Consider the following 19653-nt stretch of genomic DNA (forward strand, 5'->3'; position numbering starts at 1 on the left):
ATTCAATTTTGGCTCTCGAACTTGTAGAAATCATAATATCTATATGCTAGGAACAAAGGTTTAACTTAAGCCGAGGTACGACGTAGCCTCTGAATAAATCTCCATCAAACATATTCCACACGGCACACAAGTATAAAATTATAAAATAATTACACCATATACAAAATAAAATACCATTTGGTATGTATGTCAACGTGTTAATATAAATAGTAAAACTTAGAATAGCTCCAACGAGAGAGGTACGGACGTCGCATACGATTCTCGTGATTTTTTAAAAACCGCGCGAACGATATGGCATCCACAGATATAAAAGAGAAAGCCATAGACGGAGTAGTCTATGGCACAGATAGAAAAGAAGCCAGGAAATGAACAATCGTCACCGAGTTCCTAGCATTGTTTCCAAAACCAAATACTTGAATAGTCGGGTCAACAATAAAAAGGCATTATGTTCATTTGGAACATTGATGTAAGCATTGAGAGCTTGCAACAAGTTTATTTAAACATATTCAGACGAATTGAAAATTAAAAACTATAGAATTGAATATCTGTATTTTCTCTGAGTGAAAATTTTAAACATTCCTTTCATAGTTTTCACAAATCTTTATCTAAATAGAGCATTTAGGTAACATTAATAATTTAAAGAAAACCTAATCCTATTTCATAAAATATAGACTTGGTTAATATTTGTCCAGTAGTCGCGAAGTGCACAGTTTATTGAATAGTTTACAAACAGTTAGATTTTCTTAAAGTATTATAATGCGTTGACGTAGAATCTTAAATAAACGCCTTGCAAGCTCGTTTCATAGAGTTTTATAAATTAAACCAACAATTGATATTTAAGTGAGACACGTTAGTATCTAATGCGATAATTTTATTACAATTTTAAAGGGTGATAAGTATAAAAACATTGGTTTGTAGAAATATAGAAACTAAGCCACCTAAAGTTCCTTTTGTTAATCAATAAATGTGTCTAGTGTGGAATTTGAATCTATACTAATATTATAAAGCTGAAGAATTTGTTTGTTTGAACGCGCTAATCTCGGGAACTACTGGTCCGATTTGAAAAATTATTTCGGTGTTAGATAGCTCATTTATCGAGGAAGGCGATAGGATATACATATATCATCACGCTACGACCAACAGGAGTGGAGCCACGGGGGTGAAACCGCGCGGAGCAGCTAGTTAACAAATAAAACAACCAATGTTAGTTTGTGAAATTTGATATACCTCGACTTTAGACATTTTTTTTTTACCGTATAATATATAAAAAATATTTAGAATATTCAGTTCAAATTCCACAATGGACACCGATTGCCTAAATTCGATGGCAGTTACTGAGATCTTTGTACCTAAACGAAAAATCTACTGTCCTTTACGAGACTAAGTCAATGGGACCCCTCATTGTGCACTATTCATACTGAATACCAATAATTATAATTAAGTATTAAAAATATAGTTGGAAATCTGATATCAATTAAAGAATTAATTGTACCAATCACAAGTAATGTTTTTGCTTTTAAATAGTAAATTTAAGAAATTTGAAATACATATATTTTTATTGTGATAATGAAATAATTAGAAGTTATTGATCGAGAAATATTATTAGATTATAAACAAATTATATTTCAGTATTTATAGTTCACGAGGGATCCGTATGGTGGGGAAATCTGCCTTACCTTCACGGCATAATATTTCAATAAAATTATTAATAAAATATAAAAGATTTATCTAAAAATCTAAGTTAATGAGGAAATAAAGAATTTCGATCGAAATATATAAAAATTAAAAACAGAACTAATTACTTTCGCTAATTATTATAATTTATTTAAAAAGTTTTTGTACTCAAACATGCGATTTAAATTTTCTCATACCGTCATTTTTTATTTAAGTAATTACAATAATAATAATAATTATTTAATTGATTTAATAATGTACTGGAATAAAACTGCAGTCCCAATTTGATAATTTTAATCTACCTCTGATATTATTGCAAATATTTTTTTTAATGTCTTTGCACACATTGCACTTTACTGCCATCTCTTTCTGTTATTCAAAGATACCTTTCGCTAGAGCGAGAAAGATATCTTATCAGCATCGACTCGACACCAAATGCAAGCTATTCTTCTCTCTCTAGTCTTTCGTATCTATGAATAATAGAAAGAGATAGATATCGTTTGAAAACGTATCATTCAGAAAGAGTTGTTTTTTGAAAAAAAAATTGGATCATTCACAATCTGTGATCATGATCATTCACAAAGTAGCTTTCATATCATGGAATTATTGGAACTGCTGTATTTATAAATTTAATGGCGTTAGACCATAATATCATTCGCTTCATTTATTTAGAAAAATGTGTCGATTTGCTCGAAATGCAAGTAAACATTAACTCAAACAAGACTCCCAGGGAACTGAAGAGAAATACAAAATTAGAAAACCACTCTGTACTTATCAGTCATAAGGAAAGAATACGCATTTATTTACGGCACTGGCCGCGCTTGACCGCGTGGTCACACGTGTGACCGTGTGAGCGTGTGTGTGACCACGTAATCATATTATGATCACATTCAAATCAAATTATTAAGTGGTAATTTTTTTATCGAATTTTTATTAATAATCAAATGATTTCCATACTGAACAATAGCTGATAAATTTACCGAAGAAAAATCAATAGGTGATATTTAACAAAATTTCACAAGATTTCTTGTCCTAATCTTTATTACTTTATTAGTTATCACGCAATGACGTGTCACGATTTCTCGGTCAAACACACGATCACGCGGTCACACGTACGATCACGTGGTCACACGTTTGACATGTGACCCGATTAGTTTCCACCAGATCACTTCTTAAACAACCGCCCCCTGATATTTCAATGACGTAATGTGTTTTTATACAAAAGAACTTTGACAAAAATGGCAAGGGAATATAGCCCGTATGCGGACCTAATTATAACACACATTCGTGAAAGAGAGAACGGTGGCAGCAATTATTTAACAATTGATCCGAAACTAATCATTCGCGTAACATTATCATGCTGAAACAGTGCTTAAAATTACTCAGCTTTATCACATCAGTTCGGGGCATGGCACAACCCGCATAATGGCAAATACCACATATCTACACATAGACACACATAGAACACTAAATGTTTTTCAACGTCACTAGAAAAATGGTCTTTACCGCACCGTGTTAGAGTTCATTGTCGTTTAGTAAAGGAGGGGTTAACTGAGCCAAGGTGCCACCCTCACAAGTACGTAGATTCACCTGAAATGAGAAACCCATGTAAGCGACCGGACATTACAGACGCCACAGATTATAGCATTTGAATTTTCATTTTTTTTATATATATATAGAATAGGCGAATGAAAATTCAAACTTATCACGACTCTTTGGTGGCGCCCAAAAAGTGATATATAGTCTGTGGCATGTGTGATGCGTTCGGCTCTAGTGCGAAGCGATTTACAGCGCGATGAGTGTTTAGGATGGATGAACACAGAAATACGACATCAATGCCAATAGCTCATTTAATAATCTTCTTTTATGTTAATTTTTATCTTTAATTTGGCATTGATGGCGTTGATTGTTGTTAAAGGACAAACACATGACACATTCCACAAGGACATAGACATAGAGAATGGACTCGGTTAATACAAATGTGCGAGAGAGACAAAAATATATATCTTTCGAAAAACTTTGTTTGGGAAGGAATTTCTACATTCTAATAAATATTGTACAAATCCATTCTATATACCTTTAAGAACATGAACAAGGACAACAGATAACACAATTAAATTGGATCTTGCTTGTGAACACTCAAACAATACTTTATATTAAGAAAATCAAATATAAGACAGTAATATCAAATTAAGTAAAATTTGAGTGTTCACCAAGCAAACGGTCAAAGCATGCATAAAAAAGATTAAATTTTATAGTAGGGGGAAATAAGTGCAAGTGATTGGGTGTATAAAGAAATTACAAAAACCAGTGCCGCTTCATAAAAAGCTGCTGTTCATTACACATATTAACGTGCAAAATATATTAATATTTTTAATTATATATTTTCAATCAATCAAATCAATTCATATTAATCATTTTTTTACAAATTACATAGTGAGTCAAATCGAATATAACTTTAATTAAATTTCAGATAAATTAGCCACTATTCTAATGCTAGAATGAGAAAAAGATATGCACAAAAAACACAGTGGAAAGAGACAACATGTAATATGAATGAGACAATACATCAAGCTATAATGTGATATAATGTGTTATTCCTATACACAATTGTCATTTTAAACCAATGAAACATATCGATTCCAGTCAAATGTTTAAGCAATATCAATTTAAAATATGTAATTATATTTTCTATTAAAAAAGTTGAAATAAAATTGTAATTGTGCTAACACAAAAAAAAATACAAATAAATTATGTGCCCTAGATTGGAAAAATTAAATAGAAATAACACATAAAAATGATCGGAATAGGTAAAATGAACGAACAAAACTGTGCAAAAAGCTTGAACATGGGTTTCGTTAGAATGATACAATTTTACTAAGGCCGTTCGTAAGAAACACCGAGAATATAATAAATCGTTAAATTAAATTACGAAAAAAGTATAAAAGAATAAGAAAAGTTATAATTTAATAGCCAATCGCAGCGTAATAAGTCATTCAATTTCTTTTTGTATAGGTGTGATTCGACTAAAAAGACACCACTAAATTTATATAATATCATTCATATTTGACAAATGATGTTGAAAAAATGTATATGTATTTTAGAAGAAAAAGTGCCTTAGTAAGACTGTTGGTATTTAAAAAAAAAACGGAACCACCACCAACATCGTTAATTTGGGAAAAATATTATTTACAATTTTTGTATGTGGTATTAACGTAGTTAGTGGCTATCTGCGTATTTAATATAAGTTTTAAATAATAAAGAAGTGCGAAACAAAAACGGTAATATTATTAACATGTAATTATTTCTTGCTTTTATGAATTTTTATAGGTCTAGAAGCTAAAAATAAAAAAAAATAAATGAACGGATGCAAACGAAAAGGTGACGGCCATGCCAACACGAAACGGACTTTAAAAATATCGCATTTGTATAAATTTCAGTTTGATGCAGTGCAGGATTGAAATAAATGACTAATGGTGCTTCCACACAGTATCATAATATGTAGTAATTTTAGCAAGATATTATTATCATCAGCCTTTTGTATTCCATAGTAGAACACAGGGCTCTTCTGAGAGTTTTTGTTATAACTATTGTAATCTTAGGTGTGTAGAATTCCAAAACTGAGCTTTTAAAATTCATATTGTGTTGACACAGTATTATCAAAATTCAATCGTTAAAGTATCAAAATTGTAAGACTATGTTCACTTTAGTTAATTCTAAAAAGGGAACAAAATATAGTTCTGAGAAAATGTGAGAATATATTGTTTTGTATTCACAATCAATATTTAACTTTAAATAGCTCTATGTGGTAGCACCATTACAACTGTACAAGAAGAGCAGTATTGTAGTTTTGAGTAATTTTAAGCATAATTTGAGTTTTTATTTAAAATAATTAATTGGACACAAATCTACTCTTCGAATGATGAAGTTTAAATCATTTTTTCGCCAGCCTGATTATGTAAACAATGTCGTTCTTTATAAATATGGCAGATTATTAAGATATTTACTTTAAAAATAATTGATTAATCATAGAGACAATGCTAAATATAACTTGTAAAGTTGTAGATTGTAAGTTAAACGAAAGGCTACCTTTTTACATAAAAACAACACTTACAAGAACGAAATATGTAGTGTTAGAAAAGTCGACAATCAGCTATATAAAAACTCTTTACACAACACATTGTTCACAAAACCTGGCTGGCAACGAAAAACGAAAAAAAAAAACGAAAACGAAAATAAAGAATGGCACGAAAAAAAAATAACGAAATTCAAAAAAGGAACACCGCAAAGCGCGCTCGCATGCCAGTGCGATATAATTACGTGTTTGTGTCGCAGAGCGGCGACAGCGGCCGGTAGCGGCCCACGCGCTCGCACCCCGCGCCTACAAACGGTATTATCTAAGTTATATTATGTTTTTTCTTCTATTACACTTAAAAACACAAATTAATTATTAGAGACAAAAAATCGTAATAGAACCCGTTTTTTTTTTTCTTCTATTACACTTTAAAACACACACACAAATTATTAGAGACAAGTCAATAGAACGCGTTTTTTCGGACCCGGCGTTTTGCTAATTTACAGCGAGTGTCGTCACAGATAGATGTTTATACGTTTTTAGGTAAGACTGGGAGTCTTCTTTATTTCCTTTCTTAGTTTATTAATAAGAAATGTTACATTAGTCAGTCTGTGACCACGCTCTCTGTAAAATGCTGTGTGAGCACACCTCTAAAAATGGTGGGATAAATCAAATTTGGTTGTGAAAACCACCAATCCACTTTCTTTTAGATATTACGTTAAGTGAGAAATTAACTTTCAGATAGTTTTGAATATTACAAATAATCGGAGTCTATTGATCATGAATTCTCGCATTTTGGCATAGTAAAGACACATTTCTGATTACTGTTTCTTCTAATTTTGGGAAATCCATGGCTATAAGCCAAATAATTCGTTATACGTAGAGATCGTTTATTCTATCATACTTCATTACTATACGCTCAGTTCCAACTATCTTATAGTACATTCCGTAACGCCTTGTATCACATAGCTTATAAAATATTTTAATGTGAAGCTTTGTGATACTCAGTAATCTAGAATACCTACACAATACGCTAAACGAATAACAATAAATCTAAATCATATCACATGTATTAATTTCCTTTATTTAGGGCTGATTTTTAAATCCTTGGTTAAAACTTATCCATCCAATAAAGTATTACACGATAATATTAAAATGTCACCTGTAAACTGTCAAATATAGGTAATTAGAATACATTTTTCAAATGGTAGTATAATACGTTATTTAACGAATAAGTTTGCCCGTATTTGACAGTTTACGTGACATTTCAATATTATCGTGTAATACTTTATTGGACGGATAAGTTTTATCCAAGCATTGAAAAATCGGCCCTTAACAAATTGCGAATAGATGCAATTCTTAAGCAAGTACAATTTAACGAATCCTCAGAAAAGTTGAGTCAATTTTAAATAAAAATTAATACACATGATCGTATCTAACACATAACTTGAATATATTTACAACATAATATAAGCAACGATAACCGATAAATGGGTGTAACGAAACTAAAACTAACTCCCTCTTTAAGAGCGACACTTTACACTAATGTACAGAAATAATATTGATTTAAAATTAATATTATATATTATTTATCGTGTGAATCTGTAATTTTCTATTGAAAACCAATCTAGCAGGCTTGGTTTTACGTCAAAACATAAGGTCATCGAATCATGCACGTCACACGACACACATTTATTTTTGATACGAAAAATCATAACCAGCGCTTCGTGGATGAATGTACAGATACCCGCATAATACATATAAAAACGGGGCAAAAATTATCAACAGTCGTGTTTATTTTTCTTTTTCCTACTCTCACCAAATTTACCGCTAAACTCTCTCCACGATGCTCGCATGTCTCCTAACGATAATCTAGGTTTCGATCGCTTTTCATCCGACATAGACTGATCCGAGCCAACTTTCGGCAAACTACCCTCCGTAAACTTTTCATCGTCCAGCAATCTACCCTCGAAATATTCATTTTTCACCGTTTCTTTGTATATGTGTTCGTTGTATGTATACGAGTAGTCCATCGCGGAGAAATTTGGTCTGTTTCTATCGAATTTGTAACCGATACAATTGCACGAGCCATTCAAACAGGAGTCGCACGATTTAGTACTGACATTACTCGCGGTCGACTTGAAAGACACCGTTTTACAATCGCACTCCATTTCATATGGGAAATTCGGGTTCAATTCACTTTTACAACTACATTTAAACTCGGTGCTTTTGAAACTGTCGTTTTCTACGTTATTAATTGGCTTCAATTTGAAATCGTCGCAGCTATTTGTGGTGTCCGATTTACAGAATTCAGACGCGGTACTGACGTCAGATTTGAACGACTTACTGTCGCTCACGCTCTGTTGGCCGACAGCTTTGCAACACTTATAGGGTACAGGTTGCTTTAACGAACTGTCAGAGTTGTTGTGAAAACTATCCTTACACTTGCAGTTATCTCGCGAATCGCACTGACAAATTGAATGAAACCGATCGTCGCAGTACACGTGCGCGCCGTTACCTTCCGGCTGAAAACAGGCTTCGTCGAGTTCCTGTGTACATTGCACACAATTGGGCTTACACGGCTCCGTGTACAGATTCACATCAGTAACTTGTACATTGCACGTGTTACAATACAAATCGATCACTTGAGCGCTGCACGTCTTACAGAAGGTCCGCTTGTGCGTGCGGCGCGCGGGCGCTTGTGACGTCACGCACTTGTCCCGTGACGTCACGCGGTTGGCGCACGCCACGTGGTTGCCCGGTGACGTCACGTGGTCGCAGTGGGCGTGTGACGTCACGCCGCAGGTGGAGCACGGCGCGTGCGGCGCGTCGCTGCACGAGAGCGCGTGCACGTGCGTGTGCTGCCCCGAGCGCGCGGGGCAGGGGCACGGGCAGGGGCAGGGGCAGGCGGGGCAGGGGCAGGGGCAGGCGCGCTCACCCGAGTCCCAGTGCGCGTCGGGCTCGGTGTCGGGCTCGGAGCACGAGGACGCGGTGGAGGAGGGCGGCGAGGAGGGCCGCGAGCAGTGCCCGCTGAACTTGGAGCTCTCCGGCTGCTTCTGGATTATTATCTCCACCTGCAATGCAATTGACCACTTTTTACAAACACTACACATATAAAAATCAAAGTATTGTTGAAGTGAAACTTCTTTATCGGGGTTAGACAAAAATTTAGTGTAACATTTTTGCGTTACGCCGTACGCGTGACATTTTTGCGTTACGCCATACTCGTGACATTTTTAAGGTCATAAAGAAGTTTCACTTCTTACGTGTGTACTCTAGTACACGCATACCTTTTTTATTTTATAACTTGACGTAAATTATCAAAACAGAACATCATTCCAATACCTTAAAATGCAACTTTTCCATTTAATACTTATAGACTCTACACTAGAAACTATTTTATAGTAAGTAGACTAATCAGATAACTTAAAAATCACACTCAATAAATAGTCGATAAGCTATAAACATGCTGAAATTAAACCACAAAGAAAGCTCTTCAAGCCTATGAAATATTATTTGTAGTTTAAAACTTTGTAATTATCATTATTTTTCATAAAAATACCATTAATAATACCTTAAAATCTGCACTGTACAATTTATGCTGCTTATCCTTGTGCGCGTCATCCAGCTCCCATTTGTTTAACGTCAACTTAAACGTTTCTAGATTTGGACCTGCAAGTTTAAAATACAATCTTTAGTCAACCATACATTCAGACAGATTAAGTTATATTTAAATTAATTAATATTGATAAGGTTAACTGTGTTAATTTATAGAAAAGACAGACAAGATTTTATTCATATTTTTTATAAATATACGTTGTTATCTCTATATATAAAAATGAAATCCTATTTCCCTTGCTCATAGCATCACGCGTGAACAGGTGGAGCGATTTCGATAATTCTTTTTTTATAATCTTCTTTGAAATACGAGGACCATCCTCGTATTTCAAAGAAGATCCAGAAGACCATCTTACGAAGAGAAAACGTAAACATTTACCACGGGCGAAGCCGGGGCGGACCGCTAGTTAACTAAAATAAATATATTTAAACTTACTGTCGTGCGGTGACGGCACTGGCTGCGACCCCACACAGGCAGTGACGAAGAATGTGTTAAACCTGAAATTTATCATTTGTGTCCTTGAATGAAAATAATTAAAGAAATTAGTTAGTTACATATAATTTAATTTGAAGTAGAATAATAAAATTTATCCAGACATCGTTAAGATCTTTAGTAGTTCAATTAGTTATGCGATCATTTTATTTGTGCGCGAGTACGCATATGGACACACGCGTGCGTACTTATCCGCTCACGTGCACGTGTATCTATTTGCGTGTGATTGTATGTACGCATGTATCTTTGCGTGTACGTATACCCCACCCACATATATATAGCTGTGTGTGTGTGTGTGTGTCACATACCACAGGTGGAACAGGCGCTCCTTGCGCATCATCATCTTCTGCTTGGCGTACACGTCGAGCCGCACGTCCCCGCACAGCGGCGTGCACGACTGCGGCGACACGCGCACCGCGCGCCCGCCGCGCCGCGCCTCGTGCGCGCCCAGCATCGTCTGCGACACATACACATACATTTAAATGTATACAGTTATTTATTCAATTACACTTTTAGAAGCACTTTCGATTCGTCATTACATATTTTTCACTTGACAGACTCACGCTTGACAGAGTGATTCTATAGGAAGATTTTAGTATATCATTTATTTGGTTGAGACGAAGCGGGCGCAGCCGCGGCCAGAAAGACAGTAATTTATAAAGCCGGCCATTTATAATTAATGCGTCATCTGATCAGTGCGCATATGGCTAAGTATATTCGCTCTTACAGAAATTGCATACAGTCCATTCATAATGAACCACACACAAACGTGTTAACCAACGACCATTTGGAACGGACTGTATTTAACATACATACATGTATGTATGTTAAATACAGTCTGTTCATAATGTAGCTGTGCCATATAAACGTGACCACCAACGACCACCTATATGTATGTATGTATGTATGTATGTGTGTATGTATGTCACCTTGAAGCTCGGCTCGGCCTGCGCGACGGTGATCTCGAGCGTGCAGTGCGCGGTGAGCGCGGGCGGCGGCGACATGAGCACCTCGCGGATGTGCACCTTGCTCGCGCTGTACCGCAGCCCGGACCGCACGAGCGCCGCGAAGTACTCCACGTAGCGCCGCTGCGATGGGATCGTTACGCCTGCGGACATCATTTATTTTTACAATATAATACAATAATCCCCCTTTAGAGGGGAAAAGTAGCCAAAAGTGTCTTGATATACCTATGAAAAGAACATAGTACATATTATAATATGTAAATACATAATAATAATTGATTACCAGCTGTTAAATCTAGGAAATCTAGGATAGGAAATTGAATACTCTATTTAAAACATTTCAGGGGGTTTTTACCCATAAGTGGGAAGGGAGTGCTAACGCCTAATTAAAACGACTGATTTAGTGTAGAAGTCGAACACGCTCCAGCACAAACTGAGCTCAAGTGACTATACATTTTTTTTTTGTATGACCTATTTTCATTCACAATTTTATCCAAATAAGTACTGTAGAATGAGTGTGGATTAGGTATGAAAGCATGAAAACTAATAAAGAAAAAGACATTCGCATTCGGTAGTATGATATAATCTCTATATTAAAACCATAGTCTATATACCTCATACATATCACTACATAGTATAAAACAAAGTCGCTTTCCCTGTCCCTATGTCCCTATGTCCCTTTGTACGCTTAAATCTTTGAAACTACGCAACGGATTTTGATGCGGTTTTTTTTAATAGATAGAGTGATTCAAGAGGAAGGTTTATATGTATAATAACATCCATTAAATAGTGGAGAAGTACTGTTATTTTTGAGGTTTCTAATGTGATGTCGTAAAAAATTACATTTTTTTGAAAACGCAGGCTGAACCCTACGAGTTTTATCAAAATAATGTACTAAGTATTATACACATTGAAAAGGTCTACAGAAAAGTCCGCGATGGTATATGTCTATCTCTTATGGATAACCCACAATAACTTTTTTTTGCCATTTACTTTTTACGACAAATAATGGCTAATTTTCGATGCGATTTTAACCAATACAGCATTAATCCTTAACCAATTAAATACCTTGAACACATTGTTCATTTAATATAGATCTATATGGCCCTTTACACCGTATGATTGAAGTGAATATTTTCGAAGATATTACAGATTTAAAAATTGCGGGACGTAGCGTTTGCGGCGGTACCGGCCGGCCACCCGGCTATATCTATTTTATACCCATGCGAAGCCGAAGCGGGCCGCTATGTTTTTATATATACAACGTTCACAGTTTTTCTGTAGTGTATTTAGTATCAGCATTGCACCCGTGCGAAGCCGGGGCGGGTCGCTAGTTTTGTAAATATACATAAAAAACGCACCTTTCTCGTCGTGTGTCCGCTTAGTGCCGTAGAATTTGAGCGCCTCGTCGGCCGTCGCCTTCTGCCCGCTGTACAATAAGTAACAGCATACCATTGTGCCTGGAAATTATTTATTTTATATTAATATTTTTCACTTATTTAAATGATCTAATATTATAAGCTTATTCATTATTTATCTCTACTCTATTTAGGAATATATTTATTAAAATGTTATTATTTTATGAATATGAAATAGACATCTTATGTGTACTTGTATTTCTTCACTATTTCATATTGAAATTAAAACAACAATACAATCATTAATCATACAATAACACACATATTTAAAACCACGTAATAAAAATAACTATTTTCGACTAATAAAAAAGGGAATAATTAACAGCGGATATAAAAAGCCGTAATCTTAATGTTAATTGTTGAAGCATAAATAATTTATAACTGCAACAGTTTGCATACAGACACTCCGGTTTCGATTAATTCAATGATTTATTGTAGACTGAAGTTCATTAAGATTTTTTTGTTGATACAAGTGTAATAATTATGTTAGATAGTATCAACTGAATAAATTAATTTTAACTGACCTAATTAAAGTTATTTAGGTAGTGTATGAAATAATTATTTCATTGTATATTTTAATAATTGTATCAAAAACTATTTTTCTTTTATTTCTTGCGAATAGTATGTACTTCTATCCATTATCAAATTGTTACAGTAATATTATGGATGTAGTATTCAACGTAGTATAATTTATTTACTCTTCTCATTATTCTTTAAATTCAGAGAAAATTTACCAACAATAAAATTCTGTTGCGTGGTTATTGTACTTAAAATTACCGGTCCTGTGCAAAAGTACTGTAAACGGTCATTCAAAAATATAATTTTCTTTAAATTTTCCACACAAAGACCATTAATAAAAACACTCGCTAAACCCAAACTGCTGTACATTAACGCCCCTAAAAAAACCCCGAAAAATATCCCGTAAACGTTCACCCTTTCTGCGCCTTTCATCCCGAATAGCTACACGCTCCTTTATCCCCTGAGGGCAAAAACTGCGAGCACAATGAGTCCCTTTTTTTCAAAATTTACGACCGCAAAAGTCGCCACCGCGGCGGTTATTCGGCCAATTATGCGTCGTAAAGAAATTTCGCAATTACGCCCCCCGAATTTGGGGTCCTTTTTGTCTGCACCACAATAGCTCTCGGTTCAAAGGAGACGCAATACGTTCACGTATAATTTAGCCTTAACCTTTGTTGCCAAACGCCGCGCGAACTATTATGCCCGGTACGCAATCTCCGATAAATATCGGGAATGAGACCCCAAAGTATTATCTGGCTCGAATATGGTTTAATATTTATGAGACTGGCTTGTGCTAAAGTCTACACGTGTTAAATATCGGTGTCTAGCATCTTGTCAGCTATGAACAGATATGCTTATACTTTGCTGCTAACAAAGACGGTAAATGCAGAGTTGTTTTAATATGAGCTACAATGACTTTAGCGATACAATGGGTATTCTGTGATCTTTTGAAAAGATTGATCGTTTACCGGGTTGAATATCAGGTGAAAATTTCGCATGTTTCTGCTTTATTTACGTGTCTTTTTATAACACCGCATCGTTATAATTAACCTTTAAACAAGAAGTTTAAAAGATAGGACAAAGCTTGGCCTAATTTGACCAAAACAAGCTCAACTCCCATTAGCAAACAAAAGTCAACAACGTCCAATACTTCACATAAACTAACGCATTCGTCCAAACTATACAAAAGAGCAACAGAATTAAACCATCCACAATCTACATAATAATTTGTAATACTCGAGCAGAATAAACTCCCAGGAAATGAATGAAATAGTTAATTTCGCGCCCGCATGCGAACAACAAAGGTGAAATTGAAAATTCGCTCTTATCTATTCAGACGTTGATTGTATACACCTGCACGGGAGTGGCTCGCGAAAAATTTATATTTCACGTTGCAATGCTTTGTAAGAGGGATTCATCTTGTTGGCTTTAGTGCAGATTGCTATAGCCAATCTCTATTTCGATGAATAGGCTTTAAAGGATACATTTTATGTATTGCTATTAAAAGGAACCTTAAATAGCATATATTTTTTTGTCTCTACGTTACTATTGCCTCATGCCTGGTGTCTCTTTTAAATCTATTCATGCTGCAAAGACCATGTTCTGCATTTCAAACTAGTGTTAATTTTAAGTCCTATGGGGATGACATGTTCAGAGTACAAACAAATCCTCTTTTCTAAAAATAATTACAACATTAACTACACAATTCAACAAACGTCTTCCTTTGCTCTATCCAGGAGGATATAGGAATATTCTATCTAGCTACACCAATTCCACGCAGTTATCCCTACCTGTCCTGCCCTTGCCCGCCTTGCAGTGCACGGCGGCCACGTTCCGCGAGTCGGCGTTGAGCCACGAGTGCACGTCTTCACAGAACGGCTGGATCAGCTCGATGTTCGGCGGCGTGTGATCTTCGAACGCGTATCGCACCACCTGGAAATTTGGAGCGGTTCGTTATTAGCTATAATTTGATGGAACACTGCAAATTGGATAAAATTAAAATAAAATGTAGAAACGATCATTAAAGGAAACTACATTCGCTTCACTAGTTTGTAATCCAATATTCTTAAATGCAGTTCCACCATTAAGTAACAATACAAAGAATATATAACTTAAATTAGTGCTAGGTTTAGATATTTGTAACTTAAAGTGTTAGTACAAACTAAACATCATCATACCAGCATCTGATAACACGCATTTCGCACCTGCATAAGAATACTACTTCCTAGTCTGCGCACAAAATTACGATGCTAATATAGTTCCTCAGTCGTCAGTAAATCGTACGCGTAGTTAAACTGTCATCGATCTATACGGTGATAATAACGTAAGATCTGTCTAGAAAATTAGCACCTCCAGACCATACATAACCACAAATCATCGATACCCGCCAATAAGCTATCGTGCAACCCAAACCGCCAGACCGTCGGACGTGCGAATGCGGTTACCGCTAACGCGCCCGTTCGCAGAAATTGCCTTTTGAATCCTGCGTGGAAGTCTGCGGTCTGTTACATTGTGTAATATGGTCATATGGGTGTCAAGGGAGAGCGAACATCCGCTATAAGTCACCTTTATTTGTTAAGGATATAAGCTCGTACAAAGTTACGCGAGCGCGTACTTTGGACGTCATCAAGGCGTCTGGCAGTTTATGTCATCGGTGTGTTCACACGAAAATTGCGCTAAGTAGGGGAATACTAATTACGTCCAAGTGAAGAGGAAAGTCTATATGAAACTACATGCACGTGTGCACATAGTTTTGTTACCTCTGTGTTTACTCAGCCGATTATTGAAATAATGCAACTCAAATATAATTATTTTTATGGTTTCAAGTTCAGTAACTCAAACTGCCCTAATATAATATTTTGACAATCGATTCCTCCTAAAGGCTTCCATGGAGGAATGTGTTTATTTTACCAATTATAGAACTAATTAAGAGCAATCTATCAGTACTGGTCACAAGTTGCACATTTGAGTTTTTTGGAAGAAAGAAATATTTTTTGATCGATTGATGTTGAAATTGTTTGAGCCAAAATCATGTTTTACTGCGTATAACTCAGAAACGGTAGGATATAGGAAAAAATGATTCAGGTACAACTTGTAGACAATTTTATGGCCTTTCAATTTTTCCTTGAAAGTTTTTCTCTAACATGTACCGTTTTTGAGATTTAAGCGAAAAATGAAAAAATGGACCCATTTCCCCCCTCCCCCCACTCCGGGGCTCCTCCTAGTGGCCCGGGGTTTTAGTATGTTTATTACCTAGGGACTCTTGACATGTTTCCGAAGAAACATCTTACGTTACTAACTCACGCACTCTAGACCCCCCTTGGAGGGACTCATTCAATGGACTACAAAGAAAAAAAGAAAGGAACATTGTTACTGAATAGTTAATCTAAATTTCTCCACAAGACTATGGTATAATTATGTGGATATTCATTTACCGTACTAATAGCTTAAAGGTCACAAGGTAAGTATATTTAATTGTGAATCATAGAGTGAAGACTTATAACGTAATGTGGGACACGGGGTATGCATTTCACATGTTTTCCTGTGACAAAAATACATATTACGTGGCCATTTTATCATGGGAAAAAAAACGTTACACTAAGTTTTTGTCCAACCCCGATAAAGAAGTTTCACTTCAAAAATTACAAAACTTCCAAGCTTTCAAGATTCTTTTAAGTATCCCATCAGGCAAGTCAAACAGTGTATAGTACTTATGTAAACCCATGGCCCCTGTCCGAGTCCCGTGGGCGTGATTTCATAAAATCTCCACAAACGGCGTTCGCGGTCACGGTCGGGTCGTGTGACGTCACCGTGGACGCACCGGCGACGACGTCGTCCACGGATGCAGTGCTTTACTAATTGCATTCAATCTCGTCATGCACGAAGCTGGAGAATTCCTTCGCTTCAACGGTTTGGCATCTCTACAACTACCTACTACCTAGTCGGGTCGAATATTCGATTTGATCGAAAATTCTTTATACATAACATAGCTCAAATCATACTAAAATAATGTCTCATAACAAAGCTTATTGTTTTATATTGTTATATCGCGCTAGCTCGTAAATACTAAATTCCAATCGTATTCAGAAAAATACTTTTCTATTTTATTATCCAAGATTGTATGATAAATAAAGTATAGGATAAATACCATCACGCTATTGACCCTAGGGGGTCGAGCAAAAAGAAAATCATTGAGAACAAAAGCTGTAACGGTTGGGCAATGGCAGTGAGACGGCGGAACAAACCACGACCAAAAAAAAGCTAGTTTTATTTCATGTGACTTAAACGGACGTGTATTTACAATATATCAGCCTTGATATGCCCAGATGTTGCGTTTTCTCCAACTGATTCATGCTTATTAATTATCACTATTGCAGAGAAGAATAAACACAACTACGTACATTAATAATTCATGTTCTACCAAACCAAAGTATGTACTGTGTACCATACCTCGTATTTCAGTATTGAGACCTCCGAGTAGGATAAATTTTAAGCGAACCATTTAAAAGGGCAAGGGAGTGCGAAATTTAGTACAATCTCTACACAATAACAAATTCTCCGAGGTCCGACCGATACATTTAACAAAAACATCCAGCGTCCAATGATCGTCGTGCCCAAACTACAGGACCAAAAAACATAAAAGATAAAAAGGAAAGGTACCCGTTTTTACCTGAGCCATCCCAAATCGCTGCGACAAAAAACCGGAAGATATTTTTTTCTACAATCTCTCTTACGAAAGCACCAGGACTGGACCTGTTTTATCATTTAGCGTTCATTTTATGAGAGGATAATCAACGTTCTCATGCATTTGCTACAATTGGTTACGTATGAGCATTGTGCATATTATAAAAGCGACATTGCTGGTTTTTATATTTTGATATTTCATTTATCTCTGTACAGTAAAAATGGTGTATGTTCATAACATCGTATATTTTGAATTTTCCTATTCAACACTTCTATAAACGAGAAAGCTTTTTCGAATGGATGAATGTTTACCATGAAGTTGTTATATTGTTTCATATAACTCCATTACCCTTGTATGATGTACTACTCAAAACTATCAAAACCGCAAAAGTACTTCTATTCTACCCTCCTCAAAGCTAAAATAACTGCAAACCTATCTCTATGCTGCAAACAAAGGTTCCGTTTCTCCCACTCCAACCATAACTTCTCATTCAAGAAATCAAGATTTTTATGCACATTTAGCATGACCTAACAAGTCTTTCACATTACACATCTATAGGAGATTACATAGATTACACCCATTACACTTGTGGTATTCAAAAACCAATGCACACCACTTCGAAGCATTGTAAACTACTACCGCAAGGGGACTAAAACATTATGCAAGTATAATATTGCGCCCTCAGACAGCGATGGCCCTTCACAGGTGGATAACCTAACAAGCCCCCTCCAGCCCTTTGCGTTAAAACGCTTAGACATTTCAAGGTCTACATTATGACATTGTTGACTTGCAGCTGTTTGAGATGAGGGAAATGCAATTGTGAGAAAATGCAGAGAAGATATTGAGTTTTTACCCCGACTGCGCGAAAAGGAGGGTTATGTAGTTAAGTCTCATTTGTTGAGTTCGATGTTAACTTCAAAGCTAGCTTCTATCTCTTTGAGTATTTCATTAAGGAAAGATTTCGAGATAAAGAATTGTTATTAATTTTGAATCTGAGGTGAAAAGGATAACATAAAGCTATTGGTTTCGATTATAAAGAAAAATCTTAAAGAAAAACCATTACCTATGATTTTTCGTTACGTATAACAACAATAAACATAGTTTAGAGCGCTGCGCTAGCTAAAAAGATACAAAGAGCTTATTCATATTTCCCTTTGTGCTGTATAAACCTTTGAATCTACCCAATTGTCTAACAGCCATTTAATTTGTTTGATTGTAATTTACATTTTCTTCGAATAAATCTTATACTAGACAATTATTTGAGGTACATTAGGATAATATTTAAGATTTCAGTGCGATTAAGATGGCTAAAGATAGCTTTTATCTGAGAAAACGGAACCGCCTATCGGTCGAATGGCCCGGATAAATCCGTCTTGATAAAAGTACCTCTATAAAGATATTCAAAAAGGCACTTTAAATATTTCTCTTTAATAACTGTACTTAAAGTAAAATCATATTTTAATTAAGTTGATTCAACCATATTTTAAAGTTGATGCTACCCGCATTTATGGAAAACCTCATGACATTTATCGATAAAAATTTCCCAACTATTTCAATACTTTAAAGTTTAGAATTTTCTTTCAGTTAAATTACTGACAACCCTTACAACCTTATTTCTACTTAATTCTACCTCAGATATAACACCTTTTACCAGTACATACTCTGAAACGCTCAACTGCTATATAAAGAAAGCGATCAAACCGTCAACATAAAAAATCATATTTATTAGAAAAACTATCTCAATAGGATCACCTTATACAAGCATACATAGAACCACATAAGTTACATAATTCACACCATGGCAACCCGCGACACATAAAAATAAAACATTACCATACGTTTCAAATCTAATTTCATTTAGCGTTGTCGCCTTCGCGGGGCTTCCGAGATTGATTCGCAGAGGCTTTATCTACAACTATACTGTACTATAGTGCCGTAATTACTCGGTAAGATTCCGTCCATTCAATTATTACTTCATTAGGAGCGTCGCGCTAAGGTTAAAAGGTTTTCGGTTGTTAATGACCTGAAGAGCGTGATATTCTAATGTACTTATGTTTTATAGATAGATAGATGGACTGGCTGATCAACTGTACATCGTGAGCGTGGATAGCGTGATTTTTCTACGAATGGCAAAAGAAAGTCTGTTTGTACTGTTCAAGACCAAATAGCAAACTATATCATATTAAGGCTTGCAAACAAAAGCAAAA

General features: G+C 35.5%; 1 protein-coding gene and 1 long non-coding RNA gene across 5 annotated transcripts in view; one reads left to right on the top strand and one right to left on the bottom strand.

Annotated features, from left to right (window-relative positions):
* Positions 1-19653, top strand: part of LOC149480808 (uncharacterized) — a 369189-nt gene that overhangs the window by 294283 nt on the left and 55253 nt on the right. The window lies entirely within an intron of this gene.
* Pten (phosphatase and tensin-like protein) overlaps positions 1280-19653 on the bottom strand; it is a 51159-nt gene continuing 32785 nt past the window's right edge. Inside the window, exons 3-10 of one of the 4 annotated variants that reach the window (XR_016316885.1) lie at positions 14553-14694; positions 12187-12285; positions 10790-10968; positions 10169-10317; positions 9804-9865; positions 9324-9421; positions 5995-8823; positions 1280-3264 (exon numbers count right to left, since the gene is read on the bottom strand). Coding sequence is in view for 3 of the 4 variants with exons in the window: in XM_089705494.1 (XP_089561620.1) it covers positions 7531-8823; positions 9324-9421; positions 9804-9865; positions 10169-10317; positions 10790-10968; positions 12187-12285; positions 14553-14694 (2022 nt within the window). In the remaining variant the exon portion in view is untranslated. Of the gene's footprint in view, positions 8824-9323; positions 9422-9803; positions 9866-10168; positions 10318-10789; positions 10969-12186; positions 12286-14552; positions 14695-19653 lie in introns of all 4 variants that reach the window. The other 3 variants (XM_089705496.1, XM_089705495.1, XM_089705494.1) reach the window with 3 other exon arrangements.

Source organism: Colias philodice, chromosome 17, assembly GCF_061535455.1.
Source record: "Colias philodice isolate Cphi_HAF_F1 chromosome 17, ilColPhil1 Martin Lab GWU primary, whole genome shotgun sequence".
Classification (NCBI taxonomy): domain Eukaryota; kingdom Metazoa; phylum Arthropoda; class Insecta; order Lepidoptera; family Pieridae; genus Colias; species Colias philodice.